General features: G+C 37.7%; 4 protein-coding genes across 5 annotated transcripts; all 4 read right to left on the bottom strand.

Annotated features, from left to right (window-relative positions):
- Positions 1-1,406: 1,406 nt before the first annotated feature.
- Positions 1,407-4,499, bottom strand: LOC146692409 (uncharacterized). Its single transcript, XM_085432492.1, has 8 exons — positions 4,414-4,499; positions 3,668-4,003; positions 3,264-3,530; positions 3,094-3,162; positions 2,851-2,940; positions 2,742-2,767; positions 2,079-2,147; positions 1,407-1,972 (listed from the first exon to the last, which is right to left on the bottom strand). The coding sequence occupies exons 1-8, from the start codon at positions 4,475-4,477 to the stop codon at positions 1,877-1,879; spliced, it is 1,017 nt and encodes a 338-aa protein (XP_085288618.1). The 5' UTR covers positions 4,478-4,499; the 3' UTR covers positions 1,407-1,876.
- Positions 4,500-7,233: 2,734 nt separating this feature from the next.
- LOC146692408 (uncharacterized) lies at positions 7,234-9,645 on the bottom strand. 2 transcript variants are annotated; one of them, XM_085432490.1, is made up of 6 exons: positions 9,537-9,621; positions 9,018-9,353; positions 8,624-8,890; positions 8,374-8,472; positions 8,113-8,202; positions 7,234-8,023 (listed from the first exon to the last, which is right to left on the bottom strand). In XM_085432490.1, exons 1-6 carry the CDS (start codon positions 9,598-9,600, stop codon positions 8,016-8,018), a joined length of 864 nt encoding a protein of 287 aa, XP_085288616.1. In that variant the 5' UTR covers positions 9,601-9,621; the 3' UTR covers positions 7,234-8,015. The 2 variants fall into 2 exon arrangements, with proteins under 2 accessions (XP_085288616.1, XP_085288617.1); XM_085432491.1 differs by lacking the exon at positions 7,234-8,023 and having other exon boundaries at positions 8,032-8,202; positions 9,537-9,645.
- Positions 9,646-10,355: 710 nt separating this feature from the next.
- Positions 10,356-14,223, bottom strand: LOC146692407 (uncharacterized). Its single transcript, XM_085432489.1, has 8 exons — positions 13,975-14,223; positions 13,564-13,893; positions 13,205-13,444; positions 12,530-12,616; positions 12,400-12,428; positions 12,235-12,291; positions 11,018-11,086; positions 10,356-10,828 (listed from the first exon to the last, which is right to left on the bottom strand). The coding sequence occupies exons 1-8, from the start codon at positions 14,033-14,035 to the stop codon at positions 10,685-10,687; spliced, it is 1,017 nt and encodes a 338-aa protein (XP_085288615.1). The 5' UTR covers positions 14,036-14,223; the 3' UTR covers positions 10,356-10,684.
- Positions 14,224-18,236: 4,013 nt separating this feature from the next.
- Positions 18,237-22,557, bottom strand: LOC146692406 (uncharacterized). The gene is made up of 10 exons (XM_085431146.1): positions 22,480-22,557; positions 21,436-21,771; positions 21,042-21,311; positions 20,789-20,878; positions 20,359-20,469; positions 20,142-20,231; positions 20,022-20,050; positions 19,610-19,666; positions 19,446-19,520; positions 18,237-18,659 (listed from the first exon to the last, which is right to left on the bottom strand). The coding sequence occupies exons 1-10, from the start codon at positions 22,532-22,534 to the stop codon at positions 18,543-18,545; spliced, it is 1,230 nt and encodes a 409-aa protein (XP_085287272.1). The 5' UTR covers positions 22,535-22,557; the 3' UTR covers positions 18,237-18,542.
- Between the last annotated feature and the right edge of the window lie 1,950 nt (positions 22,558-24,507).

The following is a 24,507-nucleotide window of genomic DNA, read 5'->3' as shown; positions in this document are numbered from 1 at the left end:
CTATTGTATTGTTTTTTTTTAAACCAGTTAGTGTATGTGTCTATTTGGTAGCTTAGTTTCTTGCAATTATTATACAGCACCCCCTTCTGGACAACAGTAATTGTTACAAAAATAAATGAAGCTGGTTGTTACATGGGGAACTTCAGCCTAACATCTTCCATTATACACTCCAGTAGACATAAAACTAATAACAAAACAGTGATGTTGATTGAAAAGTGTGTATCCAAAACAAAAGCCAAACTTTTATTGGGGCAAGGAAAAAACCAACAGGGACCAGATAACAATATCCATCAAACAAAGCTGAATATACAACAGGAAATCTCATAAGCAGACAGACAGTAAGCATCGAACAGAATGAGTGGTTACACCCACAGGAAATGAAAGGGAAACAAACACTGCCGCAACTAATCGATTAAGCAAGTATACACTCCAGCAGCAACGTGTGTTTAAATACACAACAGGTAATGAAGGAAGGTAAACTAGATGGGAAAACAAACACTGCTGCGACTAATCAAGGAGGCAAATACAAAGGAAGTGAAATTTATTAGAAAGTGCAGGCAACAAAAATAAAACTGTAAATAAAAGAGAACAATCCAAAAAAGACAGAACAGAAAATATAATAGAAAATATAATATATAAATCTAAATAATATAATATCCAATATAATTCCAAACTGAAAACACTGTTGTTGGGTTTCCTATTGTTGTATTTTGTCTATACACCCTTGTGGTTAAAAAAACACCTAAGGTCCAAAAACGTTTGCAGGTTCAGGGAAAGTTCATTAGTCCTGGTTAAAGTAATATACTTGGGTATGGTTGTGGTCATGACTGTAACTTTACTGAACAACTGTTTTCACTGACTTCACAGATGACAATAAGCTTGTCATGTAATGAAATAAATGTATTTGTTCAATGTTATTGATCTGATCAAGGTCTAAATAATCCAACACTAAACTTTGATCGGAGCAGGTGCTTAAATCTGTTCAACACTGACCTGTGCTGTTATTTACTTTTTTAGGCCACTCTCCAAGTCAGTCAATGGGAAAAACATCCACCGTCCACCTTTTCCACCATGTGTCACTTTGCACTTCAAAATCTCCAACAATTGTTGGATTGGTAAATATGATCAGATGTTGTAAAGGTCACACTAGCTGAGCAGGTAGACTGTGATATCCACACGCCATTGTCATTGTTATATAGTCATTTCACAGTGTATTTGTATTCTTCATATGTGGACACAGAGCAGTTTAATGTCACTGTGTGTGTAGCCTGTGTGTCCTTTAGATATTCTAAACTTGCAGTGGATATTGTCTCCTTTCACTTTAACTCTCATATGTATGTGTCCTGATTTATGATCAATCTCAGGTGTCTTGAACTGAATTTCTTCATTTAGATAAGTTTAAGCCCTTTGTGAAAAAACCTGCTCACCAGAGGGAAGGTTTGTTGTCAGTAGAGAAATGCAACCAACATAATAAAACTTTCTCATTCATTCATGTAAAATTGTGTTTTTCATACAGGTAAAGACATATCCTCCCACTCTGATGCCTGATTCCATTTAATCCTGCTTTTGATGCTTAGAGCAATGAGACACAAATGTTTGAATAATTGTTTATGGAAAAAATGAAACTAAACTTATAAATTACTGCAGTTTTAGAAAATTTACAGGCAAATAGCAAAATAAACACATCTATGTACATCATTTCAAAACTTTGAACAAAAGATAAAATAAATCTGAAAGCCTTTCAAATGTTACAAATTCTGCTCTTTAAGCACTCACACAACTGCTTCCTCCTTTTAAACTGAGCAAACCGATAATTCTTATAGGGACGAAGCTTTTTCACAGAAGCAATGACCTGATGATTAAGTTTCCTTTTTGTTTACTCTATGGTAGCATAGAGGCTGCTGGGATCTGTGGAGGAAGCTTTCACAGTGGAGTAGGTAACTGTCTCATCACTCTCACATTTATCCCGAACCTGGAAGCACACAGACCACAGTATGTTTCACCACATGTAACACAACACAGTGAAAACATCATTTACTAATGCACTGATGAAACCAGAAACATATCATATGCATTACTTTATTTTCACTGTTAGCCTTGTTGGTGTAGCTGATGGAGATGTAGGAAACACCATCTTCATGATCCGCCTACACAGTAAAGAAAACATGATTACTGCCCTCTGAGATGCAGGAGGATCTACACTGACCCGTCTCTGCCAACGATGTCAAAATTTGTTACCACTTCTTTTGGCTTAGTTTGACAGCAACAGTTCACTTCCCTTCAGTTTGAAATCTATCTCTTGCACAGTCTCATGTTGTAAAGTTAGTTTTATAATGTTGAAGAACAAATGCAAACAGCAGAAGTTGTGAGTTTGACCTTATTATTTTCTAAATGACTGAAGGATTTGAAGTCAAGCCTGAATAAATATATGCATTACATCAGTGCAACTTCCAGTTACTTTTGAGTGTTTAAACATCTGCAACAATCATAGATAGATAATGACATAAAACACATAAAATGCAACACAAAAGTCCAACTACCAGTACCATAGGGTCTTTTTTGTGACCAGAAAGGACTTTGCACATAGGCTGAGGTCATTTTTGGAGTTAATAATTATAAAATCAAAGCAAAAATGAATTTTGCACCCTCTTTTTTCTTTTCTTGATCTTTTGCTGCACCAACCACTGCATCACTTCTGATCTAGAATTAAAATGTTTAGTAAAGATTATTTTTAAACTCACATTTTCATTGGCTTGTGTTTTGGTCCCTGAAAAGAAAAGAAAAACAGGATTACACACTTGACCACAGAGAAGATTCAGCTTTAATATTTAATGTGGGATTTTCTCTCACCTCTCTTCAGTACAATCAGTTTCACAGCAAAGATTAAAAGTGCTGCTGAAATAACAGCCACGAGGATGTACGGCCACACCAGAGCTGCACCTGAACACAAATATCTGAAGCGTTTCATTTACTGTTCAATGTCTAAGAGGTAGAAAAGTTGCAAATATGACATGCATGTGACTTAACAAAAAACTATTCAATCATTGCTTTGAACCCCCCCCCCCAAAAAAAAAGAAAAAAAAGAAAAATCACCTGGGTCATCAGTCTGTGATGTTGTTCTTGATGTTCTTGTTGTTCTTGTTGTTGCTGATGTTACTGTATCTTCATCATTCAAACAAAAGATCAAATTCAGCTAATTAAAAGTTCTTTCCTCACATCAGTTGAAAGTAATTTTCTCAACCAAATCTCTCCTGGTTTCTTACCTGATGACTGAGGCCTGAAGGTAAAAAGCTGCTCTTTGTTTTCTTCTGTTGTTACGCTACACTTAAAGTCAGAGTTAGATATGTGACTGTATGATGACTTTATAAAAGTAACAGCAGCAGAGCAGGACGACTGTAATGTTTTTAAATTTGAGTAATCTCTATTCAGACCTCCACTGTCATGGATCCACTTCAGTTTGTGTTTACACCGTTCATATGTCCACACAGAGCAGTTTAAAGTCACTTGATCAGTGTTCTTCTGTTCAGTCACTGTTGAAGATTCGAAGAAAAAAGCAAACAAACAAACATTTTTAAAAAAAAAATAAATGTAAGGTGTTAGCATATTGTTTAGTTGTTCACAGCTTGTAAATACTGGTGGTCTGGTGTGGTGTGGTGTAAATACTCACTGATGACATCAGACAGATAAACCACAGCATCTGGACCTTGCTGTTTCCCTGGATTGCCTCTAAACTGTCTGCAGGTGTAACGACCAACATCCTCAGCTGTGACCTTCTTTATAACCAGTGAACATTCTGCTGTAACACTCAGTCTGTCTGATTTGGCCTTTTCTTTGATCTGTCCATGATTAACCAGCTCTACTGCTGGTGTGCTTCTTGATTCAATGAAGAGCCAGTTGATAGCGTTACAGTTGTGATGATTCTTCATCACATTTTCACAAGGCAAAGTGACTTTATCTCCATCTCTGACAGTGAAGGAGAGTGAAAGATCTCCACTTAGTGTTCCTGAGAACACGACAAAGAATCAAAAAGGTAACACTGCATGTCAGAGCACAGATAATTTTGCACAGTTATGCACACATGTATGCATTTGTATCTTTTTCATTTTCACTAGTGCACTGAGCTGGAAATGTTTTTAAATCTTTCTCTTATACACATGTTGGATGTATCCTTACCAACTGAAGCACAGGTACAGCAATAAAAACACTTTAAGCTAAATCGATTTAACCATCATTTCTCATAGTCTCTCTTTTCTCATTTTCTTCTTGAGCTTCTGAAAAATAAGTGTATCAGCTTCCCTGTTATTAGTGAGGTAATACATTCATAGAACTCAGAATCTGCTGAGATGATAATAATAATAATGTCCTCAGTGTAAATTTTTGTAATCTCATTTATAAACGTATCTGTATTCCTACCTGTTAATTGAAGCATTAGTATCACTGATAAAAACATGTGAATCCATCTGAATTCAGCCATCATGCTTCTCGGTATTTCTCCTTCCTGTTTCTCACAGTAATGACAGTCGCAGACTTTAAAGTTGTGCTCCCTGTGGCGGTTCCTGTGGTTGTTATCTCACTATCTCACGCTAACTGTTCAGGAAGTCCTTTCTCTGACAATTTCTGTTGTTTATAAAATGGCTGGGGAACGAAACAATATTAAAGAGGTCAAAGGTCACTGCAGGCCATCAAACTCTGTAAAACTAAAACGAGCACGTAGAACAGACAGCCGAATGTTGCTCAGTGACTTATGATAATCCCACTGTCCGTTTGTGAAGGTAAGATTACGTCTTCTTGCTCTGATACTTGTTGGTCCCTCACTGTGTCTGTGAAGTGTTGTTTTTCTGAGAAGTGAAGGGGCAGAGTTGGTGAGAATGTAGAAGAGTTACCGTCAGAAACAGACGCTTCACACACTAAATGTCCTTTAGACATTTAAACTAAGTGTAACAGCAAACTGTTCTCACAGCTGAGGGTGTTGGTTATTACACTTTCAGAAAGTTCAACATATTGTTGTTTTTTTTTTGTGGCTCACGCCTATGTTGTTAATAGTAAACATTTCAATCATATAATTTTCAGCTCAGACTGTCTCATTAAAACACAAACTGGAAGATTACTGTAAATTTCATTCTCTCTTTTTTTATTCGTGACTGAAAGTAAGGCCAACAGGGTAGAAACATTAATCTGCATAGATGTGCAGAGGCAACAAACTCACAGGCTCAACTGTTGTCACTTCATTGGTACATCATTTCTTCCTCATTACATCTTATTTAAGTGTCTCTTTCTGAGAACTGAAGGGGAAGTGCTTTGGTGCAAATGTGGATACGACAGCCCCAGCATAACTCTGCAGGTTTTAACCTCTAATTGTCATGTACTGGCTGTGTGGAGGCAGGAGAAGACCCAAACGCAAAACTCACGGAGACTGGAACTGAACTCAAAAATGCTGCTTTATTGCAGAAGTGCAAAGTAACAGAACAAAACCAGGAATATAAACTAAAGCCCGAGGGAACAGAAAGCCACACAGGTTCGGGGAAGAGACATTGACGACGCAACACTGACCTGATGGAGACACGCACATAAATACACAGAGGGTTAACGAGGGAAGTGGGAGCACACGGGGAACACAGCTGACACAGATAATCATAACGAGACAGGGCAGGAGTGAACACAACATGACGCATACTGACGAGAGACTGTCAAAGTAAAATAGGAAGTACACAGAGGTACAGACAGGAGGAGAGAGAGAGCACGGGGAGAACACAGACATAATGGGCTGGGGAAAACATGGAATAAAACACAAGGAGAGACGAGGGCTCACAGATACACACAGGAGGTAACCAAATAAGGAACATCTTAACTAAATAACCTAGGAACCAAGGCATAAATAGGGAACAAAATACAAAACACACAAAAACTTAGAATACTGGGCCAACATGGCCCAGGACCATGACACTAATGACGACCAGACACAGGTCAAAAAACCACAGAGTGTCTTTTAGATATTTTAAAGCTGCAGAAGATGAATGATTCTTTATGTTTAAACATTTCAGTATCCAATCATGCTTTTTAGGGGAAAAGTTTACTACAAGTGGGACATGCAAAGTATAAATTATCACCTTCTATTCCAGTTTACAAGAGATTTATTTTCAGTAGAGCAATGCAATCCACAGAATGAAATGTTCACACTCCCCAATGAAAGCCTTGACATGAGATAGGATACACAAAGCTGCCACATAAACACTGCAGACAGTCCAAATGAGTTGTTTCAGATATCACAGATATGTTTTTATTCATGCTTCCTCTAACTTCCTCAGAGGTCACTTGTCCTTGTATAGATGGAGATAAGCTTTTGGGCAGTGCTTTGAGTCTTTAAGTTATTCCTTTAAATATGTTATGTAATAGGATTATCATTTGGTTACCTTAAGTTTAGTTTATGTTTTACTTAAGTCATCTGTGTTAGTCTGTCATGTTTCTTGTCTTCTTGTTCATATTGTCAAGCTTGTGTTGCCATGTCTGGATTCCACTCTGTTTCTTGTTTTACTGTGAAAGTCCCTGTCCTATGTGCAGTGTTCCTTGTCTCGTTAGGTCTGATTTGTCCCAGCTGTGTTCCCACCTGTTCCACATCCCCTCATTATCTCTGTGTGTACTGAAGTCCTCTGTCCTACTTTGTTCAGTGTCAGGTTGTCTTTTGTCCTTTGCACCACTATGTTCCATCTATCATGTGTCACGTATCCACGTCATGTTTTGGGTTTTTTATGTTTATCTTTAATTTCCCCAGTTTAGGTTATTGTTTAGCATCACCTCTGCCTTTTGTTTTGCAATGTCTTACCAGCCTTAATAAACGTCTCGCTTTCTGTTAAGTTTGAGTTTTGTTTTAGAGTGTCTGCGCTTGGGTTCACCTCCTTTATTCACACAGTCAGCTTTGCAGCCTGACTGTGACAGGCAGGTCTCAAAGTTGTGGCTGAATGGCATATTTAAATGTACTTTAAAGTCAAATAGAGAAGCTAACAGGATAGGGCAAAAATCCAATCCAAATTTACATTTGTAGTCATGAAAGCACAAACCAGTCACAGGATGCTGGGAAGGGTTGTCAAAGAGTTCAAAGGAGAGAAATGAACGAAGATAGGGTGTACTTATGGAAATGGGACAGGTAGAAGTGGTTGTTCTTAAAATAACATGAGAGTTAAAGACTGGAAACAAGACACCAAAAGTGACTGAAGTGAGAGATGCAAAACAGACTTTCTGCTTAGAATTTTTATTTATTTTAAAGATTGCATTATGTTCAAATCCATTAAAGATAACAGTGTGTGTGATTACATCATCATCAATCAAAACTCATTTGAGCGCAGACCAGATTCGACCACATACAAATGACTTTGTATCCAGGCTCAGGCTCATAAAACTAAGCTCAAAACTCTAAACTAACTTTCTGCAGCTGAAAAAGAAAGAAATGAAAAATGGCTTTGAAATCTATTACCCAAGATTACCCAAGTGCCTATTACCCAAGTGCCAACAGGAGTGTTTTGGAAATAATAGTGAGAGCATGTTTTTCAAATTCAGAAATGATCAGCAAATGCAGATGTAAAAGAAAAATATTTGTATGTGTATTTCTTTTTACAACAACCATGCTGTACAGGAGGCTTCTGCAGAAAGAGAAAACAACATGTCAAACGTGTTTCTATTTTTGTGGTCCAGAAAACCCCCAAAAGCTACCCCTGCCTGCTGAAAACTGATGAAAAACAATGTACACCTCCAAAAAACACAGTACAAGGAGAAAGAGCTTTTTACCGCTGATGCAGGCAGGTATTTTAGAAAAGTCACTGTGGTTCTAAAAAGATCATATCAAGATTTCAAATTGTTGTCCAAACTGTGACTAAGGCAAAAACAACGATTCTCTTTTTAAAAGCTTCTGCTCCTCGTGCAAATATAAAGCTTGTTGATGTGCTGATCAGTGAGATCTGATAGAAGCTGGAGGGTTGGTCAAGCTACTTCAGTAGACTGGACTTTTTCATTGTTCACCATCTTTACACACCTGTAAAATACAAAATCATAAACCCGTGCTTCTTCAGAGCTTCATGTCTGGTTTATCAACCCTTCTTGCTTATGTGTGAACATTCTCACCAGCTCTTGTCCAGATGTTGATGACCACAACAGCTGCTATAAGTGCTGCTAAACCCAGAGGCACTATGATGAGCCTGTACCAGCATGAGCCTGGAGACAGAGCATGAAAAGCATGAAAATAATATTTTAAATGTCATTTTCTGATTGTTTTTGTTTTTTAATGTAGATGAATACAGAGGAAAAAAAACATGTATCTGAAATTAAAACATTTCATTCTAAAATAAAATATTGAAAAAAAAAAAGCTGAATATTGTTGGTTACCTTGTAATTTTGTTGAATCATCCATGATTTCCAGCTCTTTTGTTGTGTTTCCAGTTGTAGTTTCTGATTTTATTGTTGTTGCAGTATTTGATTTCTCACCTGAATAAAATTCAGTGGACCTTTCATTAGGAAACTAAATTCAGTCAGTTAAAGCTTCAGATCAATAAAATGAGCGGATATTTTAGGTAATTAGTCAGATTAATGCAAAGTTATTTTGAAAAGTTCTTCAGAATCTCTCCTGGTTTCTTACCTGATGACTGAGTGCTGAAGGTAAAAAGCTGCTCTTTTTTTCCTTCTGTTGTTACGCTACAGTTAAAGTCATAAGTTGATATATGACTGTGTGCATCATTCAGAAAAGTCACAGCAGCAGAGCAGGGAGACTCCGATGTTTTTAAATTTGAGTAATCTCTATCCAGAGCTTCACTGATATGGATCCACTTCACTTTGTGTTTGCACCGTCCATATGTCCACACAGAGCAGTTTAAAGTCACCTCAACAGCTTTCTTGTGTTCAGTCACTGGTGAAGATGAAATTCAAGAGAAATACCAAATAAATATAAGTTTCCTTTTTTCAAAATGTAACTTGTCAGCATGTTGTTCTAACAGGATGGTTTGAGCTCAAAATATAGTGTTGCAAATACTCACTGCTAACAACAGACAGAGAAACCACAGCATCTGGACCTTGCTGTCTCCCTGGATTGCCTCTAAACTGTCTGCAGGTGTAACGACCAACATCCTCAGCTGTGACCTTCTTTATAACCAGTGAGCATTCTGCTGTAACACTCAGTCTGTCTGATTTGGCTTTTTCTTTGATTTGTCCAAGATAAACCAGCTCTACTGTTGGTGTGACTCTTGAATCAGTCAAGAGCCAGACAGTAGTGTCACAGTTGTGATGATTGTTGATGAGATTTACACAAGGCAAAGTGACTTTATCTCCATCTCTGACAGTGAAGGAGAGCAAAAGATCTCCACTATTTACTCCTGAGAACATGACAGAATCAAAAATGTTAACACTACATTTTTCAAGAGTGCATCAAACTCAGTTTTCATTGTTCACAGAAACACCACAGCTTTGTGTGCTAAATAAAAATGATATTACTAAAATTAAAAAGAAGAATAGTTTTCAAATCCTAAGACGATGTACAGTGTAAAAATCATCCTTACCTCCAAACTGAAGCATGAGTACAAAGAACAGAAACATTTCTATCCATCTAAATGTAACCATCATGTCTCTCAGTCTCTCCTTTCTTCTCAGGCTTTGTAAAGCATAAGCGTGTCTTCTTCCTGTAGTTTTCGATCTATGACTTCCTCATTATGACTTTCAGCTTTCTTTCTCACATTTCTGCCATTATTCTTACACAACCAGACTGTCACAGCTTCCATGTTCCTCATTTATTAACAGCCAGTTGTTGTTAAAGTGACTCCTAAAATTAATCTCTTAGATAGTTAAGTAAGGTTTGGTTGTCCTGTCCACTTTACTTTATTTACTTCTGCAATATGAGAAACTGAATCATAATGCTCAGAGTTTACGCACACCGCCAAACCAAAAGGGCTCATATCAGACGCCACAGATACAATTGCAATGAGAAGCAGCACACACTTTGAAAACCATGTTTTTTCTTTTCCTTGTGTGGTGGAATAACAGTTTTCCTGCTGCATCGAGCAGAGGGAGTAGCAGGAAATGCACCTTGAGTGGGTGAAACCCCTCTCTCCCATTTGTCCAATCGAAAAGTTTACAGAGACGAACAAATCATAAATCCCAAAGAGATTATTTTCACAAAGCACAGGGATTTAGAGGAGTGTTAATCACAGGATGTATAGCCCAATGTAAAAATGAAGTTTGTTGTTTTCCATTGCGATTCTATATTGTTGAATACGGAATAATTAACTAATTCAGCTTTGAAACACACACTCAAACAGTTCTGAGATATAGATGTTTAAATGACTGCAAGCAGAAACAGCTGATGTAACATGTGACTTTTATTATGTCTGAGGATGTTAGATCATTTCTTCCACTGCTTCACATTTTGTTATAATGAATATACAGCACCCCCTTCTGGATAAAGGGATTGCTACAGTAATAAATTCTGAACTTTGTCAAACTGGAGACAATTTATGGATAAAACATAGTGCAACATTCTGTGTTAGAAATGTAAATGAGCAGTATAATATCCTTTTTGTTAAACATGGAGAACTTAAGCCTATTAGAAACATTTTTACACAATCTGATACAAATAACAGGTTGAAAAGGGCCTGAGCGCAACCATAACCAGTGTAACGTAAGAAAGCTTGTATGAGCTGTAGCTGTTTCGTCAACACGTGTCTCTCACTGGTTTGTTAACGGCAGCATAGAGGCTGCTGGGATCACTGGAGGGTGCAGCAGAAGTGATGTGACTTTTCATGGTGATGTAGGTCACTGTGTCATCATCTTCATCATCATCATCTTGACCTACAACCTGAAAGTGAATACACAAAAAACAAAATAATTAAGACCATAATAATGTAGGGTAAGGCAGATATGATAATAGTATTATAATCTTAATATTTATTCTTAACACTCAGATATCAACATTTACCTTGCTCTTTCATGGGAATTTTTATTGTTATTAACTGACATCACCTGAATAACCAACAGGACAGCTTACCTGAGCTTTACTGGTGGTGTTGTTAGTGTAGCTGATGGAGGAATAGGGAACAGCGTATTCAGATTCAGCCTGCACAGATACGACAACATAGAGACTGCTCAGTAATGCTTAGATTCAACATATGGGAGAACAAATACAAGTGGTGAGTAGGGATGGGTACCGGTGTCCGGTGCCATGATGGCACTGGTTCTGTCATAAACGGTAGTAACCAGACCGAAAAGCAGCGCACATTTCGGTGCTTTATTTCGGTGCTTTTTTTTTCCTGAGCTGTGATACACTTCTAGCCAATCATTTTACGTTTCCGAGGATAGTAGGCGGGCCCAGGTACGTACATTCTTTTAGAGCAGAGCTACAGATTAAAAATGTCCAAGGCGAAGCGGTCAAAAGTCTGGCTGTACTTCACAGCAAAATATGCAAACTCAGCAGCAACAAGTGCTTTAAGCTGATACTGTGATACTGTCAAAGGAAGTAACACATCAAATCCGATGAAATACCTGGCGACGCATAGCGTTTTTTTTTTAAAAGGCCAGAAATGCGCTGTATTTGATAGCTTGCTGCGAGACCTCACACCGAGCACATCTACTGTGGGTGTGGTGCCTGTTATCAGACCCGGAGTTAGCAACATCCCCAAAAAACACGAAGAGTAGAGTCCTGGCCCCTAGCACTGCCAGTGTAGCAGAAATGATGAGGATGATGATGGCAGCAGCAGCAGCCGTTCGTCTCTGCGTGAGTAGCTTAATGTTGTTCGTGTGTAATTTATGCTGAGTAGGCTAACCACGTTATTACATTAATGCATGTAAGGTGAACTAGCAAACACCATCGTAGCTACATGCGGCTGTCTTCTTGTTTGATGGCAGATGCTCCCTTCACTCTGGCCAAAAAGGCTAAAATGACCAAAGAAAAAGAGGGAAACAGCTAAACATGAGAGGTTTTTGGATAAAGTTTGTGTTTTTTCCATTGTTTAAGCACTGCTTCCAGCCAAGAGTGATACCATATATGCCCCATAGCTGCAGAAAAGGCTAACATTGTTATCTTTTTACAAAAAACCAGCTGAACATGAGAGGTTTTTGGACCAATTTTGTGTTCTCCATTCTTTAAGCACTGGTTTGAGCACCGTTTGAGCACCGGCACCGTTTCAAAAGTACTGATTTGGCACCGGTATCGGATAAAACCTAAACGATACCCATCCCTAGTGGTGAGTAAGTATTTGAGCTCACAGAGTCCTGAATGGTTCCTGGAGCAGACAGAGTCACTGCAGGGTTTAAACTGAGTTCCTGGAACAAATAAAACAGACAAAGAAGCCTCATAAACACAGCAGACTATAATCACATCAGTAAGAAAGACTGATTACTCGTATATAGCATGAAAGTGTTATAACTCACAGCATTTTCATTCATCTGTGATTTGTGTTCTGAAAAAGAGAAAAATCAATTCAAGCTTTTAGAATGAAAGTCCATCCTGGTTTCTGCAGTCTCCCTGGTGATGAAAGCTCAGTCTTGTGAAAGCTCTCACCTTTAACTCTCTTCCATATGATGCCTATGAAAGCACTCATTATGAGTACTGTTAACCCCAGCGCTACAACAATAAACTTCCACACACCTGAAGAAAAAGAAAAACATTAAACACATTATGTCTGCAGGTTCTTGTCTTTTTAAAATCCTGATGTATAAAAATCAAATGTGTTTTAGGTTGTATAAAATTACTCGGTTAAGATCATTGTATTTGCTTAAAATGACCAACAAAGAAATATTGTTCTGGTTATAATGTTATTTCACTGACAGAAATGTTTTTTAAAAAATAAGCTTTTTTATAAACTGGAACAGAAAATGAACAGCAGCCTCATTAAGCTGACTTCCCCTTTTCCTTCTTTCCATTAATACATCTCCACAGGATGTTTTCTTTTACAGCTTATTTTTGGGAACTTGCTGAAGTGAAGTAAGTGTATCGTGTATAAGAATCCAACGCTGACTGTTGGTAGGAGCGGGCTTCTGCAGTCTGTTAAATTGTGCTTCTTTTGCAGTGCTTTTCTACTTTACCTGACTTCAAAGCGCTTTATACAACTCGCCTTATTCACCCAATCATACAAGCACTTTTTCTATGATCATATCCCCAAAAAAGTTCTTTGTTTGTTTATAACAGGATGAAGTTATTGTAAGGACTGAAATGTTTACGTATCCCTTCTCTGACCAGAAGATTGACTGAAGATAAACTCCTGCACGTTTCCACCATGTGCTACTTGGCACTTCAACATCTCAGAGTTCTTGGATGTGTAAATATGATCAGATGTTGCAAAGGTCACACTGCAGGCAGACTGTGACATCCTCAGGTCTTTGTTACCATAGAGCCACTTCACAGTGTATTTACATTCTTTATATGTGGACACAGAGCACTTCAATGTCACTGTGTCATCATCCTTATATTCAGTTACTGTTAAAAAAGAGAGAACAAGAATAACATTTACAGTAATCATCACTGTAGTTATAGTTATTGTAATGTTTCAGTTTGATGTTCTAATAATCTGAAAACATTATGATGGAAATACTCACGGTTAACAACAGACAGCTCAGCTACAGAGTCTGAACCTTCTTTTTGTCCTGATTTGTTGAACCTTCTGCAGGTGTACTGACCAACATCCTCAGCTGTGAGCTTCTTTATAACCAGAGAACATTTTGCTGTAACACTCAGTCTGTCTGATTTATTTTTGACCCCTTGGTGAATCTTCCCGTTTTCAAACAGTGTTACTACGGCTCTATTTGACTGACTTAAGAGCCAGGTAGTTCTGTCACATTTATCTTGATCATCTGTCACATTTTCACATGACAAAGTGACCTCACCTTCATCCCTGATAATAAACTCAGAGTAGTCAGCTGCTGCTGCTGTGAAGAAAAGAATAAAATCAATAATGTCAACAAACTAAGCTTTTGTAATCTCATTTATAAACGTTTAAATATTCTTACCTGACAATTGAAGCATTAGTATCACTGATGAAAACATTTGAATCCACCTGAATTCAGCCATTCTCCGTCTTTCTCCTTCCTGTTTCTCACATTAAAAATTAATCTCTGAAATAGTCCTTCTTGTAGAGATGCTGTGTCCACTTCCTGTGATTTATGCTAATATTATGCTGATATAGAGGGCCAGGTGAAGAGGACAACTATCTGCTGTTGATGTCCAAGCTGTAACAGATAAGATGTTTTCTTTCTAGCTCTAACACGTGTTGGTTCCTCATTGCATTTCTGAAATAGTTTTTCCTCTGAGAAGAAAAAGGGAAGTCTTTTAGTAGGAATGTGAGTACATCAGCAGCAGAATTTTTAGCACTTAATGATGACCAAAAAGAGAAACACAGATCGTTTCCACACTCAGTGTCCTTTAGATATTTTAAAGCTGCAGGAGACCATCTGCATTCACTTTGGACTGTAATATATAAAAAGATCATTTGTGTGGATTCTCAGGACTGTTTGATGAAATGTAACTGAAAAGGTATATAGACAAGCTAATGGGACAAACCTTTCACTGGAACAGCTGGTACAACATGTGACTTTTATTATATTACTTTCACTGCAGATTAAACATCTTCACTGCTACACCAGTCTGTTAAAATGTGGGCTATATGCTTTCAAATCATGGCTGGATAAACGTTCTCAAACACTCTTTAATGTTTTTGTTAATTTATATGCTTTTAAAAATATAAAAATATTATTTAATCAAGACAGTTACCATAACAGAGCAGGTAAACTAACTCTAGCCTCCAAACACGCTAAACGTCACTAATGTCTCACATATGAAAACTCGCTCTCTCTCTTTCTTTCGCTCGCCCGCTGTCCGTTGCGGGTGTCACCCCTAAAAACTTCCCCTTCTCCCTAAACAACCAAATGTCACATGTTGCCTTATCATTTTTTTTTTGATTGGCTGACATGGTAAACTGGTATATAGCTTGAAGTCTGCACTTTCGACCCAAGTTGAAATGGAGACTCTGACGTGCTGCATCTTGTAGCTGTGTCCTCTTAAACTGGTCATGTGATTTTGACGCGTCCCGCGACCCCAGAGGGTTAAATTAGTTAAAATGAATTCACAGATGCAGAATTTGTTCTACAATTCATCATTTAAGTAGAATCCTTTATTTCAATGTGTGTGGCTCTTGTGGTCCTCCATACTTTACACCCATAATGGTAACAGGCAGTGGCGAGAACATAACTGCTAGCGACCATTTCAAATATCGTTAAAAAGAGTAAGTTACTTTGACCATTTTTAACGTAAGTTAAATACAAAAAATTCCCACTAAAACTCAAATTAAATGATGCCACAGTAAATAGCCCACAAAATGAAGATTTCCGTTGAACAGTAGTGCCTTTTATCCGTATGTTAAAATCCGGATAATTCTTTTAGGAAAAAACAACAACAAAACAACGTTAAATAAAGCTTACATTTCAAGCACTTACAGATTAATTCCTAAAGGCAAATTTAATATCGAAACAGCTGGTATTTCAGTGCTCTAATGGAAACTTGTTCATGTCACATAACATTGACATCCACTTCTTAACCCTCTTTATAAAAAGTACACACAATCTTTAAACCCTTGTTTAATATAATCACTCACCACTGTAGACGGTAGATTTTTCACTACATACAAGCTTAACTGAGAAGCTGAAGCGCAGTCGATGATCTTTTAGGGAGCGGAGTCAGATTGATGTACTGTTAACGTGGGGATGTGTCGTGAGGAGGTGCCGTTCACACATCTGGAGTTTTTCTTTCTTTATCCTGAGTCAAGATTGTTCTACTTTAAGAGAGATGAGTGGATAACTGAATGGGAGACAGAAAGCCCGTCATCAGTTGCCTTTAAGGCTAGCTTCACATATAGCAACAGCAAATGGATGCTCTAATTCCCCTGCACAATGTTGCTGAAGTCAATAAAAATGGCAACAAGGCAAATTAATCACTGTGGAAAAAAAGAAAGACAAATTTATACCGTTATTGGAACAAACTATGGAAAATAAAAACATTTAATGGCAGATTATTATTGCTTTTACTTACACTTATTAATCTACTCATCTGTTTACTGAGATTATATTTTGGCCTTTATAATGGTTTGGATGTCAATACCAAACATTTAGAATCAGAAAAATCAAATGAAATCTTACAAGTTTTTTCTGCTAATTTTTATTTCCCAATGTATTATTTTTTGCCAGATAAACCTTGTTCCTTTCCTCCTTCTTTTATTAGGTACACTTCCTTTTTCTTCATGCTTGCTTCTTTCTTGACGCACATGCAACACAGCCGAGCCTGAACTGTTATGCTCATACGAAACAGACAGGCAGCGCTTATGGTGACAATTCTAGAGTCTATTAGGGTCCTTCAACCAACAAAATCCCATGTGAAGTGTGTGAAATGGTAGCTGACATCGCTACTGTTTTCAAAATACAAATATAAAATATGACAAAAATGTAATTCATGAATGGATAAGTTGTCCTAATGTAGTTATCTTAAGCAAACATTGCTTATTTGCTTGAGGCAATGAATTTGCATATATATATATATATATATATATATATATATATATATATATATATATATATACCAATTTTTATTTAAAATAAACAAAATATAACAATAAATGTCATGAACTAGCTGTGTGCTGGTAAGAGAAGACCCAAATGCAGACTCACAGAGGCAAAGAGCAAACTCAAAAAAACACAGCTTTATTTGCTGGCTGGGAGAAACAATACAAAACTACACTGGAAAAATAAACTAAGCACTAGGGATGGGTACCGGTGTCCGGTGCCATGATGGCACCGGTTCTGACATAAACGGTAGTAACCAGACCGAAAAGCAGCGCACATTTCGGTGCTTTATTTCGGTGCTTTTTTTTCCTGAGCTGTGATACACTTCTAGCCAATCATTTTACGTTTCCGAGGATAGTAGGCGGGGCCAGGTACGTACGTTCTGTTAGAGCAGAGCTACAGATTAAAAATGTCCAAGGCGAAGCGGTCAAAAGTCTGGCTGTACTTCACAGCAAAATATGCAAACTCAGCAGCCTGCAACAAGTGCTTTAAGCTGATACTGTGATACTGTCAAAGGAGGTAACACCAAGAATTAAACAGCTGGCGACACATAGCGTTTTTTTTAAAAGCCCAGAAATGCGCCGTATTTGATAGCTTGCTGCGAGACCTCACACCGTGCACGTCGGGTGGGGTGCCAGTTATCGGACCCGGAGCAACATCCCCCAAAAACCCGAAGAATAGAGTCCTGGCCCCTAGCCCTGCCAGTGTAGCAGAAATGATGAGGATGATGATGCAGCAGCAGCCGTTCTTCTCTGCGTGAGTAGCTAATTTACGTTGAGTAGGCTAACCACGTTATTACATTAATGCATGTAAGGTGAACTAGCAAACATCATCATAGCTGCATGCGGCTGTCTTCTTGTTTGATGGCAGATACTCCCTTCACCCTGGCCAAAAAGGCTAAAATGACCAAAGAAAAAGTGGGAAACAGCTAAACATGAGAGGTTTTGGACAAAGTTTGTGTTTTTTCCATTGTTTAAGCACTGCTTCCAGCCAAGAGTGATGCCATATATGCCACATAGCTGCAGAAAAGGCTAACATTGTTATCTTTTTACAAAAAAAACCAGCTGAACATGAGAGGTTTTTGGACCAATTTTGTGTTCTCCATTCTTTAAGCACCAGTTCGAGCACCGTTTAAGCACCGGCACCATTTCAAAAGTACCGATTTGGCACCGGTATCGGATAAAACCTAAACGATACCCATCCCTACTAAGCACACAGAGAGGTGCACACAGGTAAACACACACCGTACAACACAACACAGAACAAGGAAAACACAGGGCTTAAATACACTGAGGGATAACGAGGGAATGAGACACAAGAGCAAGGTGCAGGTGGGAGTAATCAAACATGAAAAGACCAAAGCAAAACCACAAACACTGACATGAGACAAGGGAACGTCACAGTAACAGGAAATATAACACAAAGACGCTGACTTGACACTGAACAAACTGAACACGGAGCAGAGAGACAGGAGTGACAAAAGACACAACTCACTGGGGAGGCAGAAGGAACATGGAGACAAGGGTAACTAGACACGGGACACAGGGAAGGCAAAGTAACAGGAAACCTATACATGAACTACAATAAACAAAGAACATAACTAAAACCAACAAAAACACTGGGTCAGAGACCCAGTACCATGACAATAAAACTCACGTGCTGGAGCCTTTATTGGCTGCTTGAGATTTTACATAATGGAAAAACACTTTTTAATATCATAAAATCATCAGGCCTAAACTGCAGATATACAAACACATATATGTACACTGATAAAGCAATAAACAATCTATGAAAAAATATAGTGCAACATTCTGGGTTAGAAATTAAAAATTAAAATACAGATTATATTATCACTGTTGTTAAATCCTGGGAACTTTAACAAAACAGAAACCCTCTTTCATTACACAAGAATGGAAAGAAAGAAGAAGTTATCAAAGAAAAAGAGATTCTGTGTTTTTTCCTGTTTTTTAGTCTTTTGGTTTGTTGATGTTAGCATAGAGGTTGCTGGGAGCAGGTCCAGGAGAAGAGACTGAACATATAATGTAGGTCAAAGCTTCACCTTCTTCATCGTCTTTACGGGGAGCCTGAAAAAGAATACACAGCTTTTTTCTTTTTTTCCTTTTTGTTTCCTAACCTGCCCTGTCTGGGAGCTTTAACAAACTTTTTGTTACAAACACATTTACTTTACGGCTCCTCTTGTGAGCCAATTTCTTTTTATTTTAATATTTTTTGTTTTTACATATGAACAGATAAGGACAAAATTACTAGCCTCTCGATGAAATGTAAAATTTTTGTCAAAATTTCCCAAGGGTTTTTCTTTAAATCAAACATAAATAATTTCCTCTTGCACACCATAACATAACTATTTCAGAAAAACACAAAAATGTCCATGTTCAATATTTTCACTTCACTGAAAAGCTTTGAGCCAGAGGCCGGCCGTCTAGGAATGTAACCACAGCAGACCCCACTACATGAACATGCTTTGCATTATCTTTATTCATTGGTTGCTGTACAAACCCTTAGCTGCAGTTTCTTTGCGCACAGCCTGACACACCAACAACCACGACAGGAGTTAGCCCACACTTTAAATTGGCGAGGTGTGTTGCCACTCAGGTGCATCCACCACCCCTGCAGCGGCACTGCAGACCACGCCCTGCAACAAGGTTCTTACTCCTTACTATATATGGATGCTTGGCCAGGGTTCCTCTGCTTAAAGAGTGAGAACGTGTTGCACCAGAGGATACTCCAGGAGACAGGTCAATAACTACGCCAGATCTTCCAGCCATGTGCCCTAAAACCAATGGGTAAGCAGTAACTACCGACAGGGATCAGTAGGAGGAGAAACCCCGCCACCTTAACAATCAAATTACCTGAAGACCTGGACAGCTGTAGGTGGTCTCAGTGTAGCTGAGGGAGGCGTAGAGAACAACATCTTGAAGATCAGCCTGCACAGTGAAGACAACATAAAGACTGCTCAGTAATGTATAAAATGCAGATTCAACATATAAGTGAACAAATACATGTTTGATCTCACAGATTCCTGAATGGTTCCTGGAGCAGACGAAGTTACTGCAGAGTTTAAATTCTGTTCCTGAAACAAACAGGCAAATATGTGTATATATATATATATATATATATATATATATATGGCATAGATATGGATATTCATTGATCCTTATGTGAGCTTTTATCAGGTTTGCCATGAATTAGTGTTTTGATCCTGATGAGTGCCGCCTCTTCATGAGGAGAACTGTGAGCTCTAAAATTTCTGTATAATCCGACATGTTTGTGTTATTGGGAAAGGTTGTTTTATTGCAGACATTCCAGCTTAATTTTCTATTTATTATCTGTCTTGTCCTAATGTGTCGTGCTGTTTTGTTGTTCTCGTGGCACAAATGAAGGAAAAAATCTAAAATTATCTGTTTCATTCTGATTAATAAACTCACCATGTTTTCATCCATCTGTGCTTTTTTCCCTAAAAAATAGAAAATAAGGAGTCAACTTTAACTTCCACAAACAGAATCCAGGTTTATCAACCTTTCTGTTTATATGTGAATAAATCCCACCAGCTCTTATCCAGATGCTGACGACAACAACAGCTGCTATAAGTGCTACTAAACCCAGGGCCACAATGGCAAGCCTGTACCAGGACAAGTCTGGGAAGAGAGTGAAAACATGAAAAGTATATTTTAAATGTATGTTTAAGTACATCATCTGAAATATCAGAGCATGCCTTTAATATTTACTGAAGTTGTAGAAAGAGAGAGATATTGTTGTCATTACCTGGTAATTTTCTCAAACCATTCATGATTTCCAGCTGTTTTGTTGTCAGACCTCCTTTAATGCCAGATTCAGTCATTATTTCCAATTTAATTGTTGCTGCTGCATATATTTCTTCACCAAAAACAAAAGAATAAAATCGAAAGGATCTTTCATTCTGTATGTTCTATAACAGTTAAATGATTTGTTTATGTATCTTCATCTGAACAAAGAAACAAAACTCTGGCAACTACTCATTAGGAAGCTGTAAGAGTTTGCTTTGTATATGTAATATTGTAAATTAAAACCCATAAATGAAGTCATTACTAACACCAGTCTTAATGACTTTTGATTAAACTTTGCTCATTCACTAACAACAACTAACATTTTCTCCTAAAATTCAGAAAGAAAAAGACTTTGCTGAAAAATTGATACAGAATATTGTTGACATTACCTGGTAAGTTTGTTGAACCATCCATTTCCAGCACTTTTATTGTAGTCATTGTGTCTAATTTAACTGTTGTTGCTGTATTTGTTTCTTCACCTGAACAAAAAACAAAATTCAGTGGCCCTTTCATTAGAAAACTTTCTGTATATTCAGTCGATTAAATCTTCAGATTAATAAAACAAGATAATATCTTAGGTATTTAGACAAAATAATGTGAATTCATTTAATAAGCTCTTCAGAACCTCTCCTGGTTTCTTACCTGATGAATGATGGCTGAAGGTAAAAAGCTGCTCTTTGTTATTTTCTGTTCTTTTTAAGCTACACTTAAAGTCAGAACTTGATATGTGACCATATGTAAGGTTCAGAAATGTCACAGTAGCAGAGCAGGAAGACTGTGATGTTTTTAAATTTGAGTAATCTCTATCCAGATCTCTTCTGTTATGGATCCACTTCACTTTGTGTCTACACCGATCAAATGTCAACACAGAGCAGCTTAAAGTCACCTCATCAGCGTTCTTCTTTTCGGTCACTGGTGAAGATGAATTGCAAGAGAAAAACGAAGCAAGAACACATATTTATTTTCATATATAATGAAAATATGCTGTTCCAATGACACCACTTGAACTAAAATATATTGTGGTGTAAATACTTACTGACAACAACAGACAGATAAACCACAGCATCTGGACCTTGCTGTCTCCCTGGATTACCTCTAAACTGTCTGCAGGTGTAACGACCAACATCCTCAGCTGTGACCTTCTTTATAACCAGTGAGCATTCTGCTGTAACACTCAGTCTGTCTGATTTGGCTTCTTCTTTGATTTGTCCAAGATTAACCAGCTCTACTGCTGGTGTGCCTCTTGAATCTCTGAAGATCCAGGTGATAGTGTCACAGTTGTGATGAATGTTGAACCGATTTTTACAAGGCAAAGTGACTTTATCTCCATCTCTGACAGTGAAGGCAAGCGAAAGATCTTCACTAAGTGCTCCTGAGAACATGAAAGAGAAACAAAAATATTACCATTACTTGTGCAAATGCAGATAATTTACATTCTTGTGCACAGAAAAAATGTGTGCACCAAACTCAGTTTTGCTGTAACAAAAGCACAGCTGTCTACATAAAGATTTCAGAATAAAGTAAATCTGAAAAGAAGTTGGAAAAAATTTGTTACATGTTAAATGTATCTTTACCTTTAAACAGAAGCACCCCCCCCAAACATTTTAATACTTGTAGGTACATGTAGATCTTCCTTTCCTACAGTCGCATTATGCATAATGCACTGTGAGCCTGGTTTGAAGTAGAAATGCTGAGTAGGGAAAACAGTGTCCCATGGGTCACAGTGGCCAAAAATATATTATATCAAATGGTAAATGGGCTAGTTCTTATATAGCGTTTTTCTACTCTGAGTTCTCAAAGCACTTTATATGCTTTTTGTGGTTTAATACATGAAATAAAAAATTTTTTAGGGTGGTTTACCTAAACAGTTCTCATATTTCGCATAAATCGCATCATTTTGTGCAATTACTGTTGATTTAAAAAGTAAAGAAATATAAATAATGAGACTGGACTAAAATAAAGTCTTTACTCTAATATGCAGTGTCTTTGTTTATTTTCAGATCTGAAAATGTATTTTTAAAATTTGTTGTTGATATTAAGTAAAAATTATGTTTTAGAGTATTTGTAAAGGTTACCTTACCTGAATAAAGAAGCAACAAAAACAGAGAAATGTTGAATAATTTGTGATCAATCATCGCCTTTTGTTCATCTTGTCACAACTGCAACTTGCGAACTCTGTTGTACTTGTCAAAGACAAATGTCTATCTTCTTTACTTCCTGTCTCCTCTTCATTCACGCTGTGGTTATTTTTAATGTTGATAGGTCATATGTATTCCCTTAGTTTTTACAAACGTGTAGATATGAAAGAAAAAATGAACATACATCCTTCTTTAACCAAACTGAGACAGCAGTCTTACTTACTTTAATTGAGGTAAATTAGAGTAAATCTACAGGATATTAAAATATGTGCTGTAGAGGTTTATCTCCACTGAAGCCACAGCACACTTCCTGTCCACTGCCATATATAGAAATATGTACTTGTACCAGCAATGACATTACATTGTGCAGTGTGACATTCTGTCTTGTGCAAACTCATATTGCATATTGCTTCAGTGTTTATTAAACAACAGAATCCATGCTGATGACAGTGATCAAGACTGTGTTCTCAATGATTTACCTTGTTTGCTGGTGCTGATGTAAAGACCAGTGGTAACCGTAGCATCAAATGTGTAAACCTGAGATTGTGTTGTAACAATGTTACATTGTACATGAAAGCTGTATTGGATCTGATTGCCTAATTCAGTAGTGTTCAGCATGGTGATGGCTTGCTTGGGGATAAAATCTGTTGCTTAGTCTGTTAGTTTCAGGTAGACATTCAAACAGTACATGACCAGGGTGAGCTGGGTCTTGAAGGATTCGATTAATGTTCTTGAGACAATGGGAGCTGTGCAATTTTTCAAGTGAGGGGAGAGGACAGCTGACTATCTGCTAGGACAGCGGTCTCCAACCTTTTTTGTGACACGGACCGGTTTATGTCCGACAATATTTTCACGGACTGGCCTTTAAGGTGTCGAGGATAAACACAACAAAATAAAACCAGTACCGGTACCAAAAAAAAGAAGATTTATTCATAACACACAGGGAAAGACCCAGGGAAACCCAGATAAAAATGATTAAAAAAAAGTAATAATGATAAAACTGATAAAAACCATGAAAACCATAAACTTCACACCTGAGTCTCAACTCTCGCGGCTAGGTACCAAATGACTCACGGACCGGCCCCCGGCAGCTATAAGAGGACACCAACAGTTTCTCAGGGATGTTGTTCTGTCTGAGAACCCTCAGAAAGTAGGGGAGACCGGGGATAGTTGTAACATTTTTGACATTTCTGTCTGTAAATTGGAGCTCTTTTAAGGTAGTGGATTCAAAATGTAATGCAAAGTATTTACATGTCTCTGCTATTAAATAGTGCAGCTATTTTCTCTGCAGCACAATTACCCATTGCATGGTATGGTCTCAAACACGAAGAGTGAAATGTTACAATTAACCCCATAGTCTGGGTTAGTTGTAACATATCCTGGGGTGAAATGTAACACAATGAAATAAGGGTACTAACAAAACATTAACATGTAATCTTTGTTTATTCAACACATGAATGCACTTACATCCATTTATGTAGCTCTGTGTGTTTGTGACAGAATGCAGACATCTAGCTTTTGAACATATTCCAACCCCCCAAAAAAGACAAGTTATGGAATTTTCTGCAACTGAATATTTCATTAATTTTGGTTGGTTTTCCTTGAGTTTGGCCTCATTGGCTCAGTGGGCATTATAACCTACAACTCTTGCACCAATTTTAAACATAACAATGAAGCTGAAAAAATGTAGTTGTTCACCAGCATCGCAATTCCATTACTTTTTATCATGGCTTACCTTGGTGTGGTTTGCAAAGTGCTTCAGAAAGATGAGGAAATCTGTTTCTTGCACCCATCCTGATTTAGTTCCACTACCAGTACTTCCTACTGGTCCATCTCTGACACAGAGGTCTGCATAATGTATGTGTGGGAACACAAACAGTGGAGGAATTGTGTTGCCAATGGCATTAACCGCATATACAAATGCGACCAGTGAATGTCTCTCTGCTGATGTCGTTGCCCCAACTTGTTTA

Source organism: Copadichromis virginalis, linkage group LG15 (assembly GCF_057382275.1).
Source record: "Copadichromis virginalis isolate Kocher_CV1m ecotype Utaka linkage group LG15, C_Virginalis_male_GT1.1, whole genome shotgun sequence".
NCBI lineage: Eukaryota > Metazoa > Chordata > Actinopteri > Cichliformes > Cichlidae > Copadichromis > Copadichromis virginalis.
This window is presented reverse-complemented; position numbering and strand designations above follow the sequence as displayed.

Coding starts and splice junctions, on each gene's coding strand:
- LOC146692408 (XM_085432491.1), bottom strand. CDS start 9,600: ATGATGGTTACATTTAGATGGATAGAAATGTTTCTGTTCTTTGTACTC. Junction 8,473..8,623: donor CTTCAGCACTCAGTCATCAG/GTAAGAAACCAG, acceptor AATTTTATTCAG/GTGAGAAATCAAATACTGCA. Junction 8,203..8,373: donor TGATTCAACAAAATTACAAG/GTAACCAACAAT, acceptor CTCTGTCTCCAG/GCTCATGCTGGTACAGGCTC.
- LOC146692407 (XM_085432489.1), bottom strand. CDS start 14,035: ATGGCTGAATTCAGGTGGATTCAAATGTTTTCATCAGTGATACTAATG. Junction 13,894..13,974: donor ACTAATGCTTCAATTGTCAG/GTAAGAATATTT, acceptor TTTTCTTCACAG/CAGCAGCAGCTGACTACTCT. Junction 12,429..12,529: donor CATATGGAAGAGAGTTAAAG/GTGAGAGCTTTC, acceptor TCTCTTTTTCAG/AACACAAATCACAGATGAAT.
- LOC146692406 (XM_085431146.1), bottom strand. CDS start 22,534: ATGATTGATCACAAATTATTCAACATTTCTCTGTTTTTGTTGCTTCTT. Junction 20,232..20,358: donor TGGTTTGAGAAAATTACCAG/GTAATGACAACA, acceptor CTCTCTTCCCAG/ACTTGTCCTGGTACAGGCTT. Junction 19,521..19,609: donor CAGGAACCATTCAGGAATCT/GTGAGATCAAAC, acceptor TTCACTGTGCAG/GCTGATCTTCAAGATGTTGT.
- LOC146692409 (XM_085432492.1), bottom strand. CDS start 4,477: ATGATGGCTGAATTCAGATGGATTCACATGTTTTTATCAGTGATACTA. Junction 4,004..4,413: donor ACTAATGCTTCAATTAACAG/GTAGGAATACAG, acceptor TCGTGTTCTCAG/GAACACTAAGTGGAGATCTT. Junction 2,941..3,093: donor ATCACAGACTGATGACCCAG/GTGATTTTTCTT, acceptor ATTTGTGTTCAG/GTGCAGCTCTGGTGTGGCCG.